We start from the raw sequence: 23871 nt of genomic DNA, 5'->3' as shown, positions 1-23871 counted from the left end.
CACATGATTCAAACTTTTAGAACGCTATTTGACTTTGATCCTTAACCTTTCATATCAGTGAAGGGTTTTTGTTAATTTTTTTTTTAAATATTATAGGACATTATTACACAAATTGACAAAGTCCCACAGTAAGCTCAATAAGGCTTGTGTTGAGGGTACTTAGACAACGATATATATAATATATAAATATTTATAAATTATTAAATACATAGAAAACACCCATGACTCAGGAACAAATATCCATGCTCATCACACGACTAAATGCCCTTACCAGGATTTGAACCCGGAACCATCAGCTTCGTAGGCAGGGTCACTACCTACTAGGCCAAACCGGTCGTCGAATAATTTGTTAAATATCAAAAAGTGCATCTTACCTGGCATAACCCAAAGATTGTGGTGCCATCTCTCGAATGCCGCCATATCTTTGGCCTTGATCTATTAGATGGTGTATGTATATATGTATTTTCCTACTCCTCTACTGTTATCTGTCATTTATGCATTCATTAACACGAATATAAGAACATACATAAAAGATTTCAAGAAAAGTCTATTTTGTCTATTCCTTATAAAAGCTCTTGTGCTTTTATACGCTATAACGTTACTGAGATTAATGGCTACCAACCTAACAAAACCAAAACGAATACAGTTTTAAACTAAGTGCATTGCTGCCAACTTACAAAATATTCATAGTAAAAATAATTACTTCATAAGTCAGAAACACGCATGTGACACCCGTAATATAGCAACACCCATAGACTACGAAGACCGCTTAGCGTTGCTTGTTAGTCTCCGTAGGCTACGGTGGCCAAAATTGAGAAAAAACTGTCCAAAAAATTAATTTAGCAAGTAGCAAGTACCAGGGCCTCATGAGTTACGAGGAGGTGTCGCCGACCGGCCGGCCGCGACCCGGGGCGGGCCGGGCGCGGAACAAGGTATGCTCGCGCGTCTTGGCTATATACTTTTGCTGTAATTTGTTTACCTAAATTAAGATTTATTTTTGTTGACTCGTAGGAAAAATATTGTATGCAACGTTGTATAAGTAGGTAAAAAAATTCTCGTGGCGTATTCCTTTACAATGTTCGCCTACGCCTTCGGCTCCGGCTCACATTGTAACTCACGCCACTCGCCTTTTTTGACCCTTCTTATACAACTGTTGCATAAAATACTATAATGTAAACGTGTTGCAGTTGGTGTCGTGGCTGGACGTGGAAACTCTACTGCTGCTGCTCAGCATGATGCTGCTCGTAGCTATCATGGCAGAAACTGGCATGTTTGACTTTCTGGCCGTCTTCACTTTTCAGGTATTTTGGCAATTCGACATTTTTATCTCGTCCTTGTGTTAAATTATACCAAAATACTCTGGACAGATTAGTCATATGTATTTTTTAGGTAAAACCTGGGGGCACGTATCCTACAGGTCACCAAAGCGCATAGAGCAATTATATTAATACAAAAAAAAAATACATTTTATATTTATGTATTTCGGGGATCACGGAAACGGCTCTAACGATTTCGATGAAATTTGCTATATGGGGGATTTCAGGGGCGAAAAATCGATCTAGCTAGGTTTTGATTTTTTTAGGTATATGATATTCGAGCAAAGCTGACAAGACTTATCAAACTTCTTAACGAAATAATGAGCCTGCAAACCTTAATACTTCATATAATTCATATTACAAAACCCCGAATACCCGAATATTTATCTACCAGAAAACTTTCTTGCAAATCTAGTGAAATTTTCCAGAGATTTTTTACCAATTTGTGACTTTTATTTTTCGAGTTTTGCACGGCGATATTTTTGCAGGTGACGAAGGGCAAGATGTGGCCGCTGATCAACGTTTTGTGTGCTATCACAGCCGTGCTCTCTACTTTCCTGGACAACGTCACAACCGTGCTGCTCATAACGCCAGTCACCATCAAGTGAGTGAGATTATTTCTCCAGATAACGAAGGGCAAGATGTGGCTGATCATCAGTTTTGTGATCTATCACAGCCGTGCTCTCTACTTTCCTGGACAACGTCACAACCGTGCTGCTCATAACGCCCGTCACCATCAAGTGAGTGAGATTATTTCTCCAGGTAACGAAGGGCAAGATGTGGCTGATCATCAGTTTTGTGTGCTATCACAGCCGTGCTCTCCTTACCATCAAGTGCGTGAGATTATTTCTCCAGGTAACGAAGGGCAAGATGTGGCTGATCATCAGTTTTGTGTGCTATCACAGCCGTGCTCTCCTTACCATCAAGTGCGTGAGATTATTTCTCCAGGTAACGAAGGGCAAGATGTGGCTGATCATCAGTTTTGTGTGCTATCACAGCCGTGCTCTCCTTACCATCAAGTGCGTGAGATTATTTCTCCAGGTAACGAAGGGCAAGATGTGGCTGATCATCAGTTTTGTGTGCTATCACAGCCGTGCTCTCCTTACCATCAAGTGCGTGAGATTATTTCTCCAGGTAACGAAGGGCAAGATGTGGCTGATCATCAGTTTTGTGTGCTATCACAGCCGTGCTCTCCTTACCATCAAGTGCGTGAGATTATTTCTCCAGGTAACGAAGGGCAAGATGTGGCGGATCATCAGTTTGTGTGCTATCACAGCCGTGCTCTCCTTACCATCAAGTGCGTGAGATTATTTCTCCAGGTATCGAAGGGCAAGATGTGGCTGGTCATCAGTTTTGTGTGCTATCACAGCCGTGCTCTCCTTACCATCAAATAGTTACTAGTAAGGCACTAATATCCAAGAAAACATAACATAGTAAATAATCACAGCATTAGTCCAATATTAAGTAACGAAAACATGAGGATCGATCAATGAGTAAAAGTGACATCATCATTTTAGCCTCCAGTCGCCCACTGCTGAGCATTGGCCTCAGTCCGTGTATGCCACTTATTCCGGTCCTGGGCTAGTGTCCCACGATTTTTCGAATGTCATCCACCCAACGAACCAACGGACGCCAGGAGTTCATCCAAAAGCGGCCACCAATCTGTCAACACTTTGGTCCACCTGCCATCACTCTGCCTGGCGACAGTGGCGACATGTCACGCCCAATTCCATTTTAGCTTCGTAATTATTTTTTATTATTACGATATATTTACACAGCATTACAGTTCGCACCAACATTACGTAATGACGTCACCCACGTCTCGCACCTTGATGCGGCGTCGGATCTCGATATTCCTCACTAAAAGTCACAAAAAGAGATATAAAGAACAACATGACAAATAATACACCGTATTTTCTAATTCTTGATATCAGCAATATCAGCATTGGCTTTTAAATGAATGCGCTGACTACTAACTGACTATCTCTTGGAAGAATCTTCAATTATTTAATATAATATACCTAATATTGCATTTTCCAGACTGTGCGAGGTTATGGAGATGCACCCGATTCCTGTTCTGACAGCTATGGTGCTGTACAGCAATATCGGTGGAACAGCCACGCCGGTTGGCGACCCGCCCAACGTGATCATAGCTTCCAACCAGGTCGTCATGCAGTCGGTGAGTGGTTATACCAAAATAGCGACTTGGTATGTCAATATCAAGTCGCGTATCGTGAGGTTCAGTTGGATTTTGACAACCCAACACACTATTCGTCAAGTTTTAATTTTTGGGCAGTTAGAAGTTATGTGTATCCATCATGCCTAAAGGTTTACGGTCTAGCCTATTTTCGCCTTTGTAGGAGCTTGTAGAAATTCTCTTCTGTAGCAAACAAGCATACGGCCCGCTTGATGGTAAGTAGTCTCCGGAGCCTATGAACGTCTGCAGCTCCAGAGGAGTTACATGCGCGTTGCCGACTCTAACACTCCGCACCCTCATTGGGTTCTGGCAACCTTGCTCACCGGCAGGAACACAACACTATGAGTAGGGTCTAGTGTTATTTGGCTGCGGTTTTCTGTAAGGTGGAGGTACTTCCCCAGTTGGGCTCTGCTTTAGATCTGCAATGACATCCGCTGTGCTGTGACCTACCACACAAAGCGAGATGACATTTACAGTCCCCGTGCCTCTCTTTTGGACGTAGTTTAAGGACGTACCCGGGTCCGGGTTAGTTATTGACATATTTTGCTTTCAGGGCATCAACTTCGCAAACTTCACACTACACATGACGCTAGGAATCATGCTGGTGTGTCTGCAAACCTACTTTCAATTGCGGTTCATGTATCGGGACGTGAGCAAGCTGCGACCGAGCGAGCCACGGGAGATACAAGGTCAGTAGATCAAAGCAGTCAAAGGGTTCAAAGGAGTTTTGGCCAGGATAGGACACTCCGACCAGGGATCGGAAACCGGTATTTTTTGTATGGGAACGAAAACGGTATTTTATCGTTCTTTGTTAATTATTTCATTTCTAATTGGGCAATCTAATAATACGAAGTCGTTATCTAAAAACACAACCGAGTCCTATATTTGGAGTATAAAATAAACCGAAATATATGTTTATTTCAAAGTTTTTCCAAAAAACCGGTTCCGATCCCTGACTGAATGTGTGGTGAAGAGGAAGAGACAGTAACACACCTAATGTGTGAATGTCACGCCCTCGCCAGACAAATAATGAAGGACTTTGATGCAGGCTATCTGCATGGGAACCAAAGGAATTCAAAATGCTATCCAGTCAAAAAAGCTCTTGAGTATCTGACGGATCTTTCCTATGGGGGCACAAAAGATCCCTATGGGTCAAAGTGTATCCGCAAGGGCCCCTCAAAATCATAAGATAAATTAAGGTCAGTAGCTAAACGTGTGCCCTACAGTTGTGCAAAGTTTCCAAAATATTGGAAAATTTCACGAAAGTTTCAGGAAAAAATCACAAGACATAAAGGAAATGGGAAATTCCGATCCTCAAACAAAAATAATACAAGTTTGTGAAAATTTTCCACGTGGAATAACCGCGATTTTGGAAACTTTTCAACGGCACATAAATACTGATGTCCAAAAGGAAGCCCTAAGTAATTTGAGCATTTTATAATGCGATGTTGCATAAGAAGGCTACTGGCACTGAACCTGCTTCTGGCCCTTTACCATATTCGGATAATTTTTTTTCAGTATGAGTTAAGATTATTCGTCTTCTCTGTAGACCTAATACATTCTGTAAGCCAATAAAGCGTAATTTTCTCATTAGACCCTTATAGCACGTACTGGTGTTTCAGATCTGAGGAGACAACTAAACGTCTGGCGTCGAGCAGCAGACTCGCTTCCTCACATGAGCAAGGATGAGTTAGTCGTAAAGGTATGTATCATTGTTTACAGTGAATACAAATAGAGCCAACAACATGGGAGACTAGCTGGTGACCGTCCACAGTGGAGGCATATTGTACAGACGCAGGTGCGTGAATTCAAAGCCAGGCGACGCACAGAACTCGACGATAAGCGTGACGAGCTAAAGGCCAGACCACCTATGGCCATAACATATAATTACGTCGGAGGGGTGCTGACCTGCAGCGAGTGTGGCCGCACATTCGCTGCTAAGATTAGCTACGTCAGTCACCTGAGAGCGCACCAGCGACACTCAGCGGTAGAAAGCAGTTGCTGTGGCCGAAAACGGCTAGGAGACGATGATGATGATGATGAAACCTGATGCATAGTCATAAGGTCCATTGATGGTTTTATTAAGTGTTGCTGTTAGTGCCACATTGAGTATCACACTAGTCATATTGTTTGAAACGCTAGAAGCACGCTAGAAGAGTCAAGGATGTACAACTCTGTTTACCATCAAAATCAACAATGAAACAAATATAAAAATAATATTGGCAACTTACAGATTTATAATCAATCATTAATCATATTTTAATTATTAAGGGATAGTCAATTGACTCTTTGGACAAGTCACGTGGTCTGTCACGTGACTTGTCCAGCGGATCGACTGAGGGGGTAGATTGGCGGGAACAGCTGGCTTTAAAAACGCAAGCGAGTACCTGAACAAGGCATTCTGTTGGTAACCTCGGAACGAGACGGAGCTCTCAGGGAAATACTATTCCAAGTACCGATTAAGTTGAATTAGGATTGTTGGATACATATTGTTTATTCTTATAGTAAAACGTGATTAAAGGACTGTCGGAAAATACATGCCGATGATGTTGCCCTGATATCTGAATCAGTCGAAGACCTGCAAAACATTTTCAATCTCTGGGCCGATGCTCTAGAAACAAATGGCCTTAAAATCAGCCGAAAAAAGACAGAGCACATGTCCTGCATATTTGATGATTCCACAAACCCCAAAGATGTCAAGATAACCATCGACAATACTACCTTGCCCACTGTGGAACAATTTAGATATCTTGGGTCTGTTATAAGCAACGATGGGAAAATCGATGCTGATCTCACACATAGGACTAATACCGGATGGCTAAAATGGCGAGAACTCACAGTTGTGATGTGTGACCAACGAATGCCCATAAACGTAAAGGGAAACATTTACAAAACTGCCATACGACCTGCAGTACTTTACGGCTCTGAGTGCTGGGCTACGATCAAGTGCCATCTAAACAAACTTCATACCACAGAGATGCGCATGCTGCGTTGGTCTGCAGGCGTCACTCTGCTGGATAAGATTAGAAACCAGTACATCAGGGGCAGTTTCAAAGTCACAACGATAACAGATAAACTTGTTGAGAAACGTCTACGGTGGTACGGGCACATTCAAAGACGACCTCCTGAACATATGGTCAATGTAGCCTTAGCGATGCCTACGACGACGCGAGGAAGCGGGAGACCACCTGCCACTTGGTTGACGACGGTGGAGAAAAGCCTGAGAGAGCAAGGGATTAATGACGCACACCTGGCACTAAACCGTGCAGAATGGAAGAAGAGGACAGGGAGGGCCGACCCCAAGTAAATGGGATAAGGTCTGGGAAGAAGAAGAAGAAGGAAAATACATGACTAACATGACGATATACAGTTGATGTGGTGTATCCTGACCAAGTGACCTCAATAGTAAGGACTGCCACCTGGTAGCCTAAATTGGAAACTTCAACTTGATATTCCCACTTCAAGCCAATAGACAGAAGGTTCCTGTAGTTTAGCATATTCACTCTTGCCCTTAGAATGAGGTATGTGATGAGAACTTGGAAGTAGGCAGTATTAATGTATGCCTTTTAATTCCCAGGAGCGGCTAGAACGTAAGGTCCAAAAGATCAGCTCGCAGTTGGCCGTCGCGCTAAAGGAGAGCAATAAGCGCGCCTGCCCCAAAGACACCTTCCAAAGGACTCTGTCCGAGCTCAAGGAAAAGGTATCTAGACACCTACTACTCAATAATTAATTTGGCCTTTATTTTGTGTTATGTACCACTCAGTGTTTTCACTTATAAATGGCCCCAACGGAGGGCCAGCTGGTCACCCAGGCTAGCACTATGCTGAGTCGGGACCATTTCGTGGTAAACAATGTCTTTTTAGAGTTTCGTACGTCAAAGCAAAAGTCAAAACTCCTATAGGACCACTCATGCGTCTGTCTGCCTGTCTGTCCGTTGGTCACGGCCTATTTGATGGCATGCGATAGGAAATATAGAGATTCGAATCTCTATATTCCCTGTCGCATGGGTATAACTTTCTCATTCATTCCGTAAAAGTGGCGTCTATGTTTTAAATTCATTTCTATTACATGTCCATCTTTGGATCACAGACATACATATGTTTTCAACTTTATTCTTCAAGTAGTTTTGGAACAAATAGGCTGTGACAAACGGACAGACAGGCAGACAGACGCATGAGTGGTCCTATAGGAGTTTTGACTTTTGCTTTTGAGGTACAAAACTCTAAAAATACATTGTTTAACACGAAATGCTCCCGACTCAGCATGGTGCTAGCCTGTGTGACCAGTAATGGTCCTCCGTCGGGGCCATTTGTCCGTGCTTAGCGTCTTTACTTTTTTGTGTGAATTTTTCGAACACACAACCAATTTTATCAATATTTTCAGCACAAGATCCGGGATAAAAAGCTGCTGATAAAGTCATGCGTGGCCATCGGATTTGTGGTCATCATGTTCTTTCTCCACGCTTTTCCTGAATTCAGTGAGTCAAATTAGCTTAACTTTTTTTAATTCCTCAACCGTCACAGATGTCAACTGACCCACGGCTACAACCCAATATCAACCTTGGCACATTCCGACTGTTAACTTGTGAAGTTAACAGTGCCATCTATCTGACCCTTTATATACTCAATCGCACCCTAGATCCTGGCTTATCGATAATCGATACGCATCCAGTAAGGGTACATATATAGTTCTCTATACAGTCCATAGGTGGCGCTGTCAATAATTTTAGGCTAGTGAATTTAGATCAAAGAGAATTTCTAATAGAGGTGTATTGTCAACGGAAACTTTATATATTATTACACGTAAATTTACTGCTATCTTTCGACACACGATTAAAACTTTTAGAACGCCATTTTATTTTGATCCTTATTATTTCACTGATGTGTTAAATTTGTTAAATATCATTATTTATTATGTGTTAAATTTGTTAAATATCATTATTTATTATGAGTTAAATTTGTTAAATATCATTATTAGTTTCTATCTGATATGATCAATATTTATTTTTCTCGTACAATAAAGTGTTTACTTACTTACTTAAGAAAGAAAGAACGAAAGAAAGAAAGAAAGAAAGGACATACATTAATGAACATCATAATTTATACAAATATGTGACAATACTGTAAAATAAAACACAATACAAACTAAATGCTAAACAGGATATTGACGGTGAAGTACGAGTAGTGTGATAAAGTATTTTACAGTACATATGGGGCTACTTTATAGCACTAGTGCGAGAAGTAGCATATTATGTTACTGTGTCGAACATTTAAAGGGTCATATGTACTGTAAAACGTTGTACGATACATGTGCGAATAGGTAATTCGCAACTCGTGTCGATTTAAAACACTCCCTTCGGTCGTGTTTTAATTTATCGCCACTCGTTTCGAATTTCCTATTTTTCGCACTTGTATCGTAATGTACTATTGTGATATTCTCACCAGATCGCGTGTCGCTCGGCTGGACAGCGTTACTCGGCGCCATCTTGCTCCTGATCCTGGCTGACAGGGAAGACATAGAATCCATCCTGCACAGGGTGGAGTGGTCTACGTTACTGTTCTTCGCGGCTCTCTTTGTACTTATGGAGGTATACTTAAATATTTGCAATATTTTGTGTTGTCTTATACAATGGACGTAGTTTAGTGAAAAGGATCTATCCGGGTTTTTACCAAAGCGACTGCCAATCCGCAATCTCCGCTGGACTATTACGACGCCATTTTGCTCCTGATCAACGCTGACAGGGAAGACATAGAATCCATCCTGCACAGGGTGGAGTGGTCTACGTTACTGTTCTTCGCTGATCTCTTCGTTCTTATGGAGGTATACCAGTTTTTGAAGATACTTAATCTTCCTTTTCATGTTGGCAATCTTAGAGGCACTGATTTTTGCAAAACCGACCCACCTCACGTTCCACGTTCAACGAGGGGGGGGGGGGTTTAGGGTCTGCAACGCGCATGTAACTCCTCTGGAGTTGCAGGCGTACATAGGCTACGGAGACTGCGTACCATCAGGCGGGCCGTATGCTTGTTTGCCACCGACGTAGTATAAAAAAAAAACTTAGTGTGAAAATATCACACACTTTCTCGTTCGCTGAAAACCGCCAGGGAACGATAGAACGATCCAAGTCCGGGCCGAGGCGTCCGACACCGATCATCCGTCAAAGAAAACTAAGCCTCGCATGCATCGGCCTGGACGAGGACTATTCTAGCATTCATTATGTTGTTTCATTACTATAAAAAATATTTTCCTTGGGTTAAATATTCTCCCATATTATTACTTGATTTATTGTGATTTTTCTTATGTCCATGGACGACGATGACGTCCGCTTCCCATCAGGCCCTTCTGCTAGCTACTTTTAAAAAACTGTTTCTCCGTAGGCATTGACCAAGCTTGGTCTGATCAACTACATCGGCGGGCTGACTGAAGCTCTCATCATGAGGGTCCACGAAACTCATCGGCTGGCGGTCGCTCTGCTCCTCATACTCTGGGTAAGGATATAGGAGAGATCAAGTCATGTTGGATCTGCATGATCGGCGGCCTGACTTAAACCCTCGCCATGGGAGTCGACGAAACGCTGAATAAATTTTTGTATTTTGAATTTAATCGGAGAACGCGAAGTCTATAAATAAATCCTATATAATTAAGTAGACATAATTATTTTTTAGGATTTTAAGAACTTTTCGGTTACAAACCATTTTTCAGTCACAATCCATTTTCAGTTTGCAAATTGTTATTCAGCCACCGGACTAATCCCAACAAGGCCTAGTTTACCCTCTGGGTTGGAAGGTGAGATGGCAGTCGCTTTCGTAAAAACTAGTGCCTACGCCAAATCTTCGGATTAGTTGTCAAGCGGACCCCAGGCTCCCATGAGCCGTGGCAAAATGCCGGGACAACGCGAGGAAGAAGAAGAAATTGTTATTTCTATAACTTTGTAGCCACAGGACTTTGTGAAAAAACCTCAATGTTTGATATTGATGGAATCCTCTGGTTAAGTGTTGACAAAAAAAAATTCTCCAGATATCAGGCTTAACATCAGCGTTCGTAGACAACATCCCGCTGACAACGATGATGGTGCGCGTGGTGACGTCACTGGGCACCAACCCCGCGCTGGCGCTGCCGCTGGCGCCGCTCATCTGGGCGCTGTCGTTCGGAGCCTGCCTGGGAGGTAAGTTGAATGAAATTATGGATGTAGGTGGATCGATAGGTTGATGGATGTATAGGTGGATCGATGGTTGGATGGATGGATGGTAGGTTAGATGGATGGAAAGACGGAATAATGAACATATAAAAGGATTGATAACTTGGTGGTTTAATGGAAGGATGCTCAGATATTTTTAGAAGCTTGGTGCGGTTTCTGTCGCGCCGATTTTGTTTGATGGCACTGTTATTCCAGTAACTAAACAAGTGAAAGATCTCGGCCTTGTATTGGATTCTAGCCTTACCTGGAATGACCAAGTCTCTGAAATAAGTCGGAAAGTTTCAGGAACATTGCGTTATCTCTATAAATTTAAGAATTTTCTCCCAGTAGGTACTAAGAAATTACTTGTGCAGGCTCTAATTTTGCCCGTTATTGACTATGCGGACGCGTGCACGACTAATATCTCTCAGGAGTACCTCAATAAGCTAGACCGTCTTATGAATAATGGCATACGTTTCATTTTCGGACTTCGCAAATACGACCATGTTTCTTTTTATCGCCGTCAGCTAAATTGGCTCTCCATCCGTCGTCGTAGGTCCCTTATATAGAATCCTGAGTATTTTATTCTCCATTTTGTTCGAGCCTTCCTCTCCTGGTTATCTTAAACGTAAATTCACTTTCATCACCCCCCGTCCAGGATGTGCACTCCGTTCCTCCCGTTCTCTCAAACTCTCGATTCCTTCTCACCGTACTGGTTTTATGTCTAACTCTTTCGCCGTTGAGGCAATCAGTCTCTGGAATTCCCTCCCTCTCTTTATTCGACAAGCCCCAAGCAAACTCGTTTTCAAACGACTACTTCGCAAGCATCTTCTGTCAGAAGAACTTAAATAAGGTTCACCATCATGTATATGTACATAATTATATGTATTAGTCTATCTTTTATACATTATATAAGTAGTAGTATTTAACTATTTATATATTTTTAATATTATTTGACTTCACGTTTAATTTTTTCCTTATTATTTGTTATTATTTTTTCCTGCACCAACATACACAAATGTCTCTGTTTGACCAAATGGTTGACTGGTAGAGAATGCCTTTTGGCATTAAGTTCGCCATTTGTAAATTTTTCTTTATGTGTGCAATAAAGTTTAAATAAATATTTTTGAACATATTAGCCGCTCCTTTTGTCTACTGGAGAATCAAAAAGGATGGGAAGATGGATGGATCGATGGACGGATGGTTGGAGTATGGGTGGATGGTTACGAGGGTCATGCCAAAAGAAATTAGATACTCAAAAGTTACCGACTTTATTCTTTATTACAGCTATCTATTTTTTCGAAGTAGTCACCGTGAACACGTATACACTTTTCCATCCGTCTAAACCACTTAGAAAATACCGATGACCACTCTTCTTTAGATACCTCAGAAATTTCATAATTATACGCAGCCAGGGCATCTTCTTTGTTCTCAAATCGCCTTCCTTTTAATTTTTCTTTAATTTTGGGAAATAAGTAAAAATCGCAAGGGGCTAGGTCGGGGGAATATGGCGGGTGGGGCAAGATAGTCACGTTTTTTGAGCTGAAATAGTCAAGTGTTCTAGCAGAAGTGTGAGGGGCAGCGTTGTCATGGTGCCAGAGCAGGTGCTGAGTTCCCGATTTCGGCCGCTTGTCACACCAAGCTGACAGTACTCTGGGGGCACAAACTGTCACATACCATTCAGAGTTGACTGTCCTTTGATCTTCTAGCACTATCGTAGCAATATGTCCCGTCTTGCAGAAAAATGAGGCAATCATTTGTTTTTGTGTACTTCGGGTTCGGCGACATTTTGTTGGCGTCGGCTCATCTTCAAAACACCATACTGTGGACTGCCGCTTTGTTTCGGGGTCGTAGTTATATAGCCATGTTTCGTCACCTGTAAGTATATCATATACATTTTTTTCCACAGCCTGTACGTTTTCTTGAGTGACTGCGGTTGGCGGCCGTCCGGTCTTCGCCTCATCTTCAAAGGTCTCTCGTCCCCTTTTAAATTCAGCAAACCAATTAAAAACAGTTGCACGTGAACAAGCAGACTCGCCAAAAGTTGAAACTAAAAGTTCAAAACACTCTTGAGGTTTTAAACCTTTTTTAAAATCATAATAAATCATAACACGAAAATCACGTCGAGTGAGCTCCATTGTTGCGAAAATTTCCCTCCAAAATTACCCAGAAAAAAAATAATTAAAAAAGGAATCCTAACATTTTCCGAGTGTTCCATATTTGAATTTATTAGCAAATAACCTACCTTTACAATGGTGTATAACTGGCCAGTATCGATCAAATGACCATAGAGTATCTAACTTCTTTTGGCATGACCCTCGTATGTGAATATATGTATAGATGAATAGATCGATGGATGGATGGTTGGTTAAGGAGCTCTACGAGTAGAGTGTATGTTCATATAGTTTTAAGTGGTTGGAAGGATGGATGGAATTATGGATTGATGAATAGATGCAAGTTTAATTTCGGATAATTCAGAGGTTTTTTGGCATGGCCTTATTCTTCCTTGTTCCTCATGTCTGAGAGAGATGACCACATGAGGCGCTTTATTCATCAAGGCTCTTCATTCTGCACGATAGATAGACGCTTGTTTGATCCTTGTCAGATCTTTACTATATCGGTCCAACGGGTCCTTAGTACTCCGTTTTTCGTCTCTGAAATACTACTAAAAGGGATCTGCAGGTAAATGGATGACGGCATTGGACTTTTTATGAAGTTATTATGTCGTTTCAAAGTCAGCTTAGACGGACTACAGTTTCAGTGTCAGTTTCTTTATTGGTAAAAATAATAATTTACAGGTCACACAGGTACATTTGAAATTATGCTAGTTATGCATAATTCTAGAAAAATTAACAGGTGAAAGTTTACGGTTCCTTAATTTTAAAAATAATCGTGCAATAGTTATTACAATATTTTTTAAATCATATATAAATCATCGACGGAATAACATGCTTGGTCTAGTAGTAAACATTTAAGTTTTTTAGCGAATATTGAGTCGCTTTCAGTCAATTTAATGTCATTAGGAATTTTGTTGTATATTTTGGGCCCAATAACACTGAGTTATGATTATGACTACACACACACACTACACTGAGTACTGAGTATATTTATTTTAGTTTTAGTTTTATCTTATTATTTCGTTTTAAATAATATTTACTCTAACTACTATAAGACGACTCGTTTGGCCTAGTGGGTAGTGACCCTGCCTACGAAGCTGATGGTCCCGGGTTCAAATCCTGGTAAGGGCATTTATTCGTGTGATGAGCATGGATATTTGTTCCTGAGTCATGGGTGTTTTCTATGTATTTAAGTATTTATATATTATATATATTATCGTTGTCTAAGTACCCTCAACACAAGCCTTATTGAGCTTACTGTGGGACTTAGTAAATTTGTGTAATAATGTCCTATAATATTTATTTATTTATTTATTATTTATAACTACTAAGTACGAGTAATAATGATGCTAACCGATGGACTTACGTCTGAAATAAACGATTTTTTAAAATAAAATAAAATCCACTTAATAGAAATTTCTTGTTCATAGGTAACGGCACATTAATCGGTGCAAGCGCAAACGTGGTGTGCGCGGGAGTGGCGGAGCAGCACGGCTACAAGTTCACCTTCGTGCAGTTCTTTAAAGTCGGCTTCCCCATCATGATTGGGCATTTGATCGTTGCCAGCGGGTACCTGATCGTATGCCATTGTCTTCTTACGTGGCACTGAAGCCTTAGGTACGGCGCTTCGGAAATTAAAACCCAGTACACGAAGCACTGGATCCTTGAAGATCTACATTAAATTTGAAGATTGGATATTTTTTGGTGTGCGCGGGAGTGGCAGGGCAGAACGGATAGTACAGCTACAACACATTCGTGCAGTTCTTTAAAGTCGGCTTCCCCATCATGATTGGGCATTTGATCGTTGCCAGCGGGTACCTGATCGTATGCCATTGTCTTCTTACGTGGCACTGAAGTTTCGGTCCGGCTTCGGAAATTCGACTTGAATCTGTTCTTTTAAAGTTACATCGGGGCTTAAGAGGAAAGGATAGCTTTTTGAATCTAGCCAAGTAACGGTAATTTTTCTATGAAATTCTTCTTCTTATGAAAATCTTAACGAATCACTGTGATTTTGATGTCGATAGTTTCAGGATAATATAATCTAGGTTTATAGGTTTCACTTTTATGAAAAATAAAAAAAAATGTTTTGTGTTTATTGTTTTGCAAATTTAGAAAAAAAAATTATTACCTAGTTTTTAATTGTATTAATAACATACAAATAAATCTTGTAGAATGGAAAAAAAAGAAGTGGAAAAACGTTTTCTCTTTTTGTATTGATAATCAGGTGCTATACTTTCCTCTTAAGAGGTTTTACTTCATAATATGAAGATTAATCATGATCAAATTTACCTTGGAAGATTTAACAACCGGAGTGGCCTTTAAGAGCTTATCCCTCTGTCGAAAACCTCTGCCAATGGTCATAAGCAGACATAGGAACCCGTGGGGCAAAGTTGTTTGACAAATAGGGAGTTCCTGTATCGATAAACTCGACTATTGATGCTAGTTCTGTAGTGATTACTCAAGGGTTTGCTTGTAAAAATGTTTTTTTTTTTTTTTATACTACGTCGGTGGCAAACAAGCATACGGCCTGCCTGATGGTAAGCAGTCTCCGTAGCCTATGTACACCTGCAACTCCAGAGGAGTTACATGCGCGTTGCCGACCCTAACCCCACCCCCCTCGTTAAAGGTAAAAAATAATAATTAAATAATAACTCAATGTACTCTTGTTCGTTTTTAAGACAAGACAAGACAATTTTATAATTTTACCCCTTAATTTTAAACGCTTAATACCCGAAAATATGGAACAAATTTTGGTCGTTTACTTTAACAATAGTAAATGGGACATCCACGAAGAAATAAATTGGGATGAGTATAATTACAAAATTGTCTTGACTTGTCTTAAAAACGAAGAAGAGTACATTGGGTTATTATTTAATTATTATTTTTACTCTTTTAAAAAACTTATTTTTACAAGCAAACCCTTGAGTGATCACTAGTATATAGAACTAGCATCGATAGTCGAGTTAATCGATACAGGAACTTCCTACTTGTCAAAAAATTTTGCCCCATGGATTCCTATGCCTGGTCATATGTATTGTATGGACTGACGTTTATCTGACATGGCTATTTGTACGTTACGTACAAATAGCCATACATTTGACGTGCCCTTCTCCGCAAAAATCGGCAGACTGTTTTGCACAGACAATTATATACAAGGCGTCTCCAGTTGTTAGATGCTCCAAGAATTTTACCCACCTTTTGTCATCGTTTGTACCTTTAACACGTACTTAATACGTTACATTTTTGTTAATAAAACTGTGTGTGTCCTTGTTGCATTCAGACTACATAACAACGAAAAACGATATATGACATACATACATTACATTACTACACATTATTTTAATACATTTGCGGAAAGTTTACAAAAAGTTGGAGAAATTTTCGGAAGTATCTGTAAATTTTCATTAGATTTTTTATTTATTTTGGAAATGGAGAATTTCGTTCCCCATACATTTATGTGAGATTTTTTCGTAAATTTCGCTATTTTAGAATTGGTATTTTTTGTACTACAATCGTGTACCGAACTAGGAGGCCTATTCTGATTTTTATAACAGGTTATAAATTTGATCTGGATTGGATCTGTCAGTATCAAAAGATCCATTCCTTCGATTCCACGTCACTTTTGACACCGACAGATTAGATCAATAACTAGTCCGCTTTATTGCTAACGTTTGTATACGGGATGTGTTCCCTGCGATGTTCGTAACAGTTAGTTGTTTTTAGGTTTTTCCACCTATATCCTAAATGCCGGGACAACGCGAGGAAGAAAAAAAAAATCCTCCCACAAATTAAAAATATTATACCGAACATTCTCCACACGTATGATTGTTAGAAAGTCGACACCGGCATTGGCGAATTCACCCTGTGCAAATTGGCAGGGAGTAAAAGTCAACGCCGGCATTGGCGAATTCACCCTGTGCAAATTGGCAGGGAGAAAAGTCAACACTGGCATTGGCGGATTCACCCTGTGCAAATTGGCAGGGAGCAAAAGTCAACACTGGCATTGGCGAATTCATCCTGTGCAAATTGGCAGGGAGTAAAAGCCAGGAAAAAAAACTAATCGAGATCTAATTCATAATCTGAAAGACATATTCTATTTTAGTATTTTTCACGTAGCTTGGGCACGGTGACAGCTGTAATCTAAATTAAATATTGAGTTTTAAGATTATAAATTGTATGGAGATGCCAGCTCTCACCGTATCCCAGCCATGTGCTTTTTTTACAAAACTTATGTGTATGGAAGGTGTGTGAAAGAACTGTTGCAAAAGTGTCCAGCTGTCAGCTATAAATAATAGTTCCAAATCTCTCCAGAGTAGCGCTAGCGTAGCTAAGAACCCAGGGCGTTATTGACGGAGTGAAGTGCGCTGTCTATGAATTGATTTTTTTTTTCAAATATTCTATGTATTGTAGCGCCACCTATTTAAAGTTTTTTGACGGACACTTTTTGGTACATGAAGATTGTATTCCTTACCTCCACCTTCCATACTTATGTGATAAATTTACTGAAATGTACGGTCGGTCTTTAATTTCTTTGGACCACCGTCACTCTAACCAACTGAAGAATATTTTATTCACATATGTTTCTAACTTTCTTCTTACTTTTAATGGCTTAAATATTAATTTTCATACGCAAACGCCTGTGATTAAACCGAAATAAAAGATGCTTTTGAAGCATTGATGCTATGAAATTCTAAATCTAAAGTGAATGGTTCCGAAAACTGTACTTTTCATAATTAGAACAGGTATAATCTTTAAAGTTATAGATATCTGTATAAAATAACATTATTTATTTATAAATTGTATATACAGATGTCAATCACAATGAAAAAATCAGCGATGATCAACTCTAGCCAACGTGGGATTCGACCCCAAATCTTTATATTGCCCTGCATTATCAATCACGCGCGGCAATCCAAAGATGTGGATTCGACTTCCACGTTGGCCAGAGTTGATCATCGCTGATTTTTTCATTGTGATTCGACCGCAAATCTATATATTGCCCTGCATTATCAATCACGCGCGGCAATCCAAAGATGTGGATTCGACTTCCACGTTGGCCAGAGTTGATCATCGCTGATTTTTTCATTGTGATTCGACCGCAAATCTATATATTGCCCTGCATTATCAATCACGCGCGGCAATCCAAAGATGTGGATTCGAGTTCCACGTTGCACGTTGGCCAGAGTTGATCATCGCTGATTTTTTCAATGTGATTCGACCCCAAACCTTTATATTGCCCTGCATTATCAATCACGCGCGGCAATCCAAAGATGTGGATTCGACTTCCACGTTGGCCAGAGTTGATCATCGCTGATTTTTTCATTGTGATTCGACCGCAAATCTATATATTGCCCTGCATTATCAATCACGCGCGGCAATCCAAAGATGTGGATTCGAGTTCCACGTTGCACGTTGGCCAGAGTTGATCATCGCTGATTTTTTCAATGTGATTCGACCCCAAACCTTTATATTGCCCTGCATTATCAATCACGCGCGGCAATCCAAAGATGTGGATTCGACTCCCACGTTGGCCAGAGTTGATCATCTTTGATTTTTTCATTGTGAGTTGATCATAGTTGATCATTGTGATTGTCACCTGTGTATACAATTTATAGATTGTAATGTGGTATGTTCCACAAAAAAGGAAAAATATTAACATTATTTATTTACTAAATATTACTAAATAATAAATTTATTATTTTATTTACTATTTAGGTCATAAAGTTCGTTATTTATGTAGTTCTTTCAATATTAGTGTAAAGTTATATGTTCCGTCCTTTAGAAATTATTGTCATTAAAATTGTTAGTATTACATATAATACATAATTATAATCAAATATTCGCTAAATTTTAAGCATATTATATTTTATATTATAACGAGGCACATGAAACATTTTTAAGCCTACAGATACAGTCAAGGTAATAAATATCGACACGGCCAAAGTGCCAAAAATATGTATACACGACCTTATTGCCTATACATTAAAGCAGTGTGTACATATTTTTGGCACTTTGTCCGTTTCGATATTTAATACCTTGAGTGGATATGATTTTGAACATTTTTGCGACACAGATCCTTTTGGCATAGTTTAAATATGGCATATTTATTTATTTTTTATTTAGTTATTGCAGCTGATGGTGAGAAAACTACCATACTATGTAGCATCAAAAATATCTTATCAAACAACGCTTCAAAAGTAACAGTTCTGTAACAGCTTATCAAAAAGTGATAATTCTATATGTAGAACAATTTAGACTCTAAAAGATATACTTTTGGACGTGAATATTAGAGATTTATCTACATTTCGAAAATTTATCCGAATTATCAGATACTTTTGGTGCGTTGTTTCATCCGCTACTTTTTGCTGACTGTACCATCATTAACTTGAATATCTTTGTTTAGGCGTAACCATTATTTAAACGACGCAGTTCCGAGGGAAGATATTTTCATAGCAGAGAGAAATGAATCACACAAAAAAAAAAAACAAATATATAATAATAGGATAATAGTTACGTAGTTTTACGATACTTCATGCAATATTTATTATAAGTATATTGCACGATACAAAATTTTTACATATGGTGGACTTAATGCCTTAAGGCATTCTCTACCAGTCAACCATTGGGGCAACGGAAACTTGTAGTTAATGCTGTGGTTAAATTGTGTCGAGAAAAGAAAGATATTACCAACCAGTTGGTAATTTATTAAACGCTTATCTAGTATTTAAGTATAATTATGCACTGTTTGTTGTTAAACATTCCATTTATAATACAGTAACTTTATATATTAGCGTTTACATTAAACCTGGTAGTTCTGACTGTCAACATGATAAACAAGTCCGCAAAAAATCAGACCGGATTTGACGCAGATAACCCCGTACTTTCAGGGGATAAAGTTACTCGATTATTATTACATATGGAAATATCCTGAAGAGAAGGTGCATGAAATTCTATTTATTTTATATTATATAGAATATATAATCATAAAAAGGGTCTCTATTGTTTGCCATAAAGGTTTAAGTCATACAATACAATACAATACTCTTTATTGAAACCCCTCACATAGTTGACAATAAATGTACAGAAACAAAGACAATTTGATAGAGGTACCAACATACGGTCTTATCGCTTAAGAGCGATCTCTTCCATAATGCATTGTTTGTCCGCATTTTCGTTAGTCATAATTTGGTTTTTCTCAGAAACGCGTAACTTTTCAGGATTGCCATAAAACAAACCTAACCTAACCTATCTATAGGATAACCTAACAAAAATCCTAAAAAGTTAACGGTTTCAGAATTATGACTAATGATAATCTAAAAATCATTGCATTATGACTATGGAAGGTAGAATTAAGGAATAGAATCTCCATATACCAAAAAGTGTCCGACAAAAAACCATAAATAGGTGGCGCTAAAATACTTAGAATACTTGAAAAATCTAATCATAGACAGCACATTTCACTCCGTCAATAACGCCTAGGTTATGGAAGGTAGAGGCAAGGAACAGAAACTCCTTAGGCAGAATTGTTGCAAAAGTGTCCAGCTGTCAGCTATAAATAATAGTTCCTATCCTCTCCAGAGTAGCGCTAGAGTAGCTAAGATCCTAGGCGTTATTGACGGAGTGAAGTGCGCTATCTGTGATTAGATTTTTTTCTCAAGTGTTCTAGGCATTGTAGGGTGCTACAATGCCTAGAATACTTGAGAAAAAAATCTATATCTATAGGTGGCGACCTATTTATGGTTTTTTGTCGGACACTTTTTGGTATATGGAGATTTTGTTCCTTGCCTCTACATTCCATAGCCTAGGTTCTTAGCTGCTCTAGCGCTACTCTGGAGAGATTTGGAACTATTATTTATAGCTGACAGCTGGACACTTTTGCAACAGTTCTGCCTATGGAGATTCTATTCCTTGCCTCTACCTTCCATAATTATGACTTCAATAATTATGTCAAACAAAGGGTCACAAAAATTATAGCCATATTGTTTGTAATTGAAACCTATGAACACAATATAATAAATATTGTATTCGCAATATATATTTTTTTTATACTACTTCGGTGGCAAACAAGCATACGGCCCGCCTGATGGTAAGCAGTCTCCGTAGCCTATGTACGCCTGCAACTCCAGTTACATGCGCGTTGCCGACCCTAAAAAATAAATAAAATTATGTAAGAGTAGACTTATTTTGAATATTATTTAACAATATTGTGATTCAAAGTATTATAATATCCTTACTTGTATTTGTTATAGACAGTGATCGGAACTATGGGAGTAAAACTTTAACAAAACTTATCAAGCGGACGTAAAAAGAGTGCTTATAGCCTTAAACATATTCGAATATCTATGAATGTAAACATTTTTATGGCTGTAAGTACTATACTATTCCTATCCGTATGTCCGCTTAACAAGTTTTGTTAAAGTTTTACTCCCATAGTTCCGATCACTGGTTATAGAGTTATGCATTAAATGTTATTTAGAATAATGACGTAAATCACAAATGACGTAATTATGTTAAGATATCAAATAAAATTTTGTTGTAATAATGTTTTGTTTTATTATTCAATATCCATAAATTTATTTACAGTACATATGATGCTACTTTACCGCACTAGTGCGAAAATTAGCATATTACGTTACTGTGTCGAACATTTAAAGGGTCATATGTACTGTAAAACGTTGTACGATACATGTGCGAATAGGTAATTCGCAACTCGTGTCGATTTAAAACCCTCCCTTTGGTCGTGTTTTAATTTATCAGCACTCGTTGCGAATTTCCTATTCTCTGCACTTGTATCGTAAATAACTATTACAGTATATGGCGCTTCTTTACCGCACTAGTGAGATAATTAGCACATTACGTAACAATGTCGAAAATTTTAAGGGCCATATGTACTGTAAAACCAAAGAGAATTAATTGTAATAGAGGTAAAGTCTAAGAAAAAACGTGCCTCTTAGTTTGACATCCAAAACAGATGGCGCTGTACTGCGCCATCTGTTTTGCGGTCACTGAATTGTCAAACGTCCACTTTTGACAATCAGAGCTACTGCAAAATGTATGGAGCTGTACAGCGCCATCTCGTTTACCTGTCAAATTCGAAACACGAAATTGTCTTAGATTTTTTTTTTTTTTTTTTTTTGTATTCCGAAAAGGTAAGCATTTGACCACAATCTCACCTGATGGAAAGTGCCGATGTAGTCTAGGATGGAACATGCTTACCTAAAAGATGTCTATTCACTCTCGATTTAAAAAGGTCCAAGTTATAGTGGACTGGGAATAGATTTGCAGGATTTGGGTCTTAGATTTTACGCATTCATAACGGTTTCGAATTTATCGCACTTGTATCGTAATGTAAATTAATCCACATTTTTTATTTTATAGTGTTCGTTCCGCTACATATACGCTAAACGCAAACTTTTTTGTAAGAATGAGAAAAAACAATATGTCTGCGTGTGGGAAAAGGACGGCATTATTTCACACTGCGTGACCTCAAGTGGAACGGATTTGGCTCATGATTGCTAATCGTTCGGATACTTTGTGTCATTGTGCGGTGTGTATAAATTATATTAAAAAATATCTAGAACAATAGGGTTGTTTCCAATTTTTTGAAACGCTTGTATTACGTTCTATATTAACTAAAAGGTGCCCTAAAATTCAACTTTTATACTAAAAACGGCTTTAAATATGTTAAATTAGCAAAATATATTTTGACAGATGCTTTCGCGCCCAAAACGCTCTTTGAAAATTATGTGACGTCACAGTTTACGGTTTGACACATAACTACATACACACGTAGAAGATACGAACTGTCAACTGACATTTGTCATTTGTTGTTTATCGCGTAACTGTCAACAGTGTCAATCCGAGAGTTGTGACGTCATCAGAATCTTCAATGACGTTTCGAGTTTGGTCACGTGACGTGTGCCAAAAGATATTTTAAATTCAATATTTACAAAAATATTGTCATTACACGTCCCCTAAAAGTAGTTTAACATGTTCTTATAATCCAAAAGAATTTATTGGGATGCAATTCTGCCCTAAGATTTGTAGATGGAAACAACCCTATTGTTATTGGTAGAAATCAAACCAATAGACCTTATACCGGGTGGGCCTAATTATGAATAATTTGTTCCTGTTACAGGCCCCACCCGGTATATCTTTCATCTATATCTATCAAAAGTAAAAGGATTGTATTTTAGTAGAAGTAGTAAAACACTTTATTGTACAAAAAAAAAACATAAAACAAAGGCGAACTTATCCTTTTCAAGGATATTATATTATATATCTACCTATGTAGGTTGTCTGGAAGAGATCGCTTTTTAGCGATAAGACCGCCTGTTGTCTGCCTCTAAATTTAATCAATGGTTTATTTTTCTTGTATATTTTTACTGAGGTGTGCCAATAAAGAGTATTCTATCTATCTATCTATGTATATTCTACCTGTGGAAACTTGTAATTGACTTATTGTTTCTATTTCGCAACCTATTATGTTACTAGCTGTTTTCCTAAGAAAAAAAGAAAAAATACCTACCTATTCAAAAAGTGTCACACAACGAAATACCGAAATAAAAAAGAGAACGTCTTAAAATTTATTTTATTGTCGTTTGGATGTAGAAAGTAGAAAAACAACTATTACAGTACATATGGTGCTACTTTACCGCACTAGTGCGAAAATTAGCATATTACGTTACTGTGTCGAACATTTAAAGGGCCATATGTACTGTAAAACGTTGTACGATACATGTGCGAATAGGTAATTCGCAACTCGTGTCGATTTAAAGCACTCCCTTCGGTCGTGTTTTAATTAATCGCCACTCGTTTCGAATTTCCTACTTTTCGCACTTGTATCGTAATGTACTATTTTATAACACATGGAGATAAGATAAATCAATATATATCGGAAACTTATACCTACAGAAAAAAAAAACTTTATAAAAAGTATTCAAAGCTTCCTCTTACCGAGGCTGCATTAAATTATATCTTATATTAAATAGTAAAAGTTATATGGAATTGACGACCGCTTTGGCCTGGTGGGTACCCTGGTAGTGACCCTGCCTACGAAGCTGA

General features: G+C 38.7%; 1 protein-coding gene across 1 annotated transcript in view; it reads left to right on the top strand.

Annotated features, from left to right (window-relative positions):
• The window catches only part of LOC133533686 (P protein-like), a 97210-nt gene extending 77918 nt beyond the window's left edge, over positions 1–19292 (top strand). Inside the window, exons 10-20 of the mRNA XM_061872713.1 lie at positions 1188–1301; positions 1805–1920; positions 3357–3495; positions 4067–4202; positions 5136–5215; positions 7091–7213; positions 7897–7990; positions 8958–9100; positions 9891–10001; positions 10531–10678; positions 14238–19292. Coding sequence (XP_061728697.1) covers positions 1188–1301; positions 1805–1920; positions 3357–3495; positions 4067–4202; positions 5136–5215; positions 7091–7213; positions 7897–7990; positions 8958–9100; positions 9891–10001; positions 10531–10678; positions 14238–14416 — 1383 coding nt within the window. The 3' untranslated portion in view covers positions 14417–19292. The remainder of the gene's footprint in view (positions 1–1187; positions 1302–1804; positions 1921–3356; positions 3496–4066; positions 4203–5135; positions 5216–7090; positions 7214–7896; positions 7991–8957; positions 9101–9890; positions 10002–10530; positions 10679–14237) is intronic.
• Positions 19293–23871: the final 4579 nt, after the last annotated feature.

The sequence above is a fragment of the Cydia pomonella genome, unplaced genomic scaffold, assembly GCF_033807575.1.
Source record: "Cydia pomonella isolate Wapato2018A unplaced genomic scaffold, ilCydPomo1 PGA_scaffold_199, whole genome shotgun sequence".
In the NCBI taxonomy this organism is placed as follows: Eukaryota; Metazoa; Arthropoda; class Insecta; order Lepidoptera; family Tortricidae; genus Cydia; species Cydia pomonella.
The sequence above is the reverse complement of the archived record's forward strand: the minus strand, read 5'-3'. Positions and strand labels throughout refer to the sequence as shown.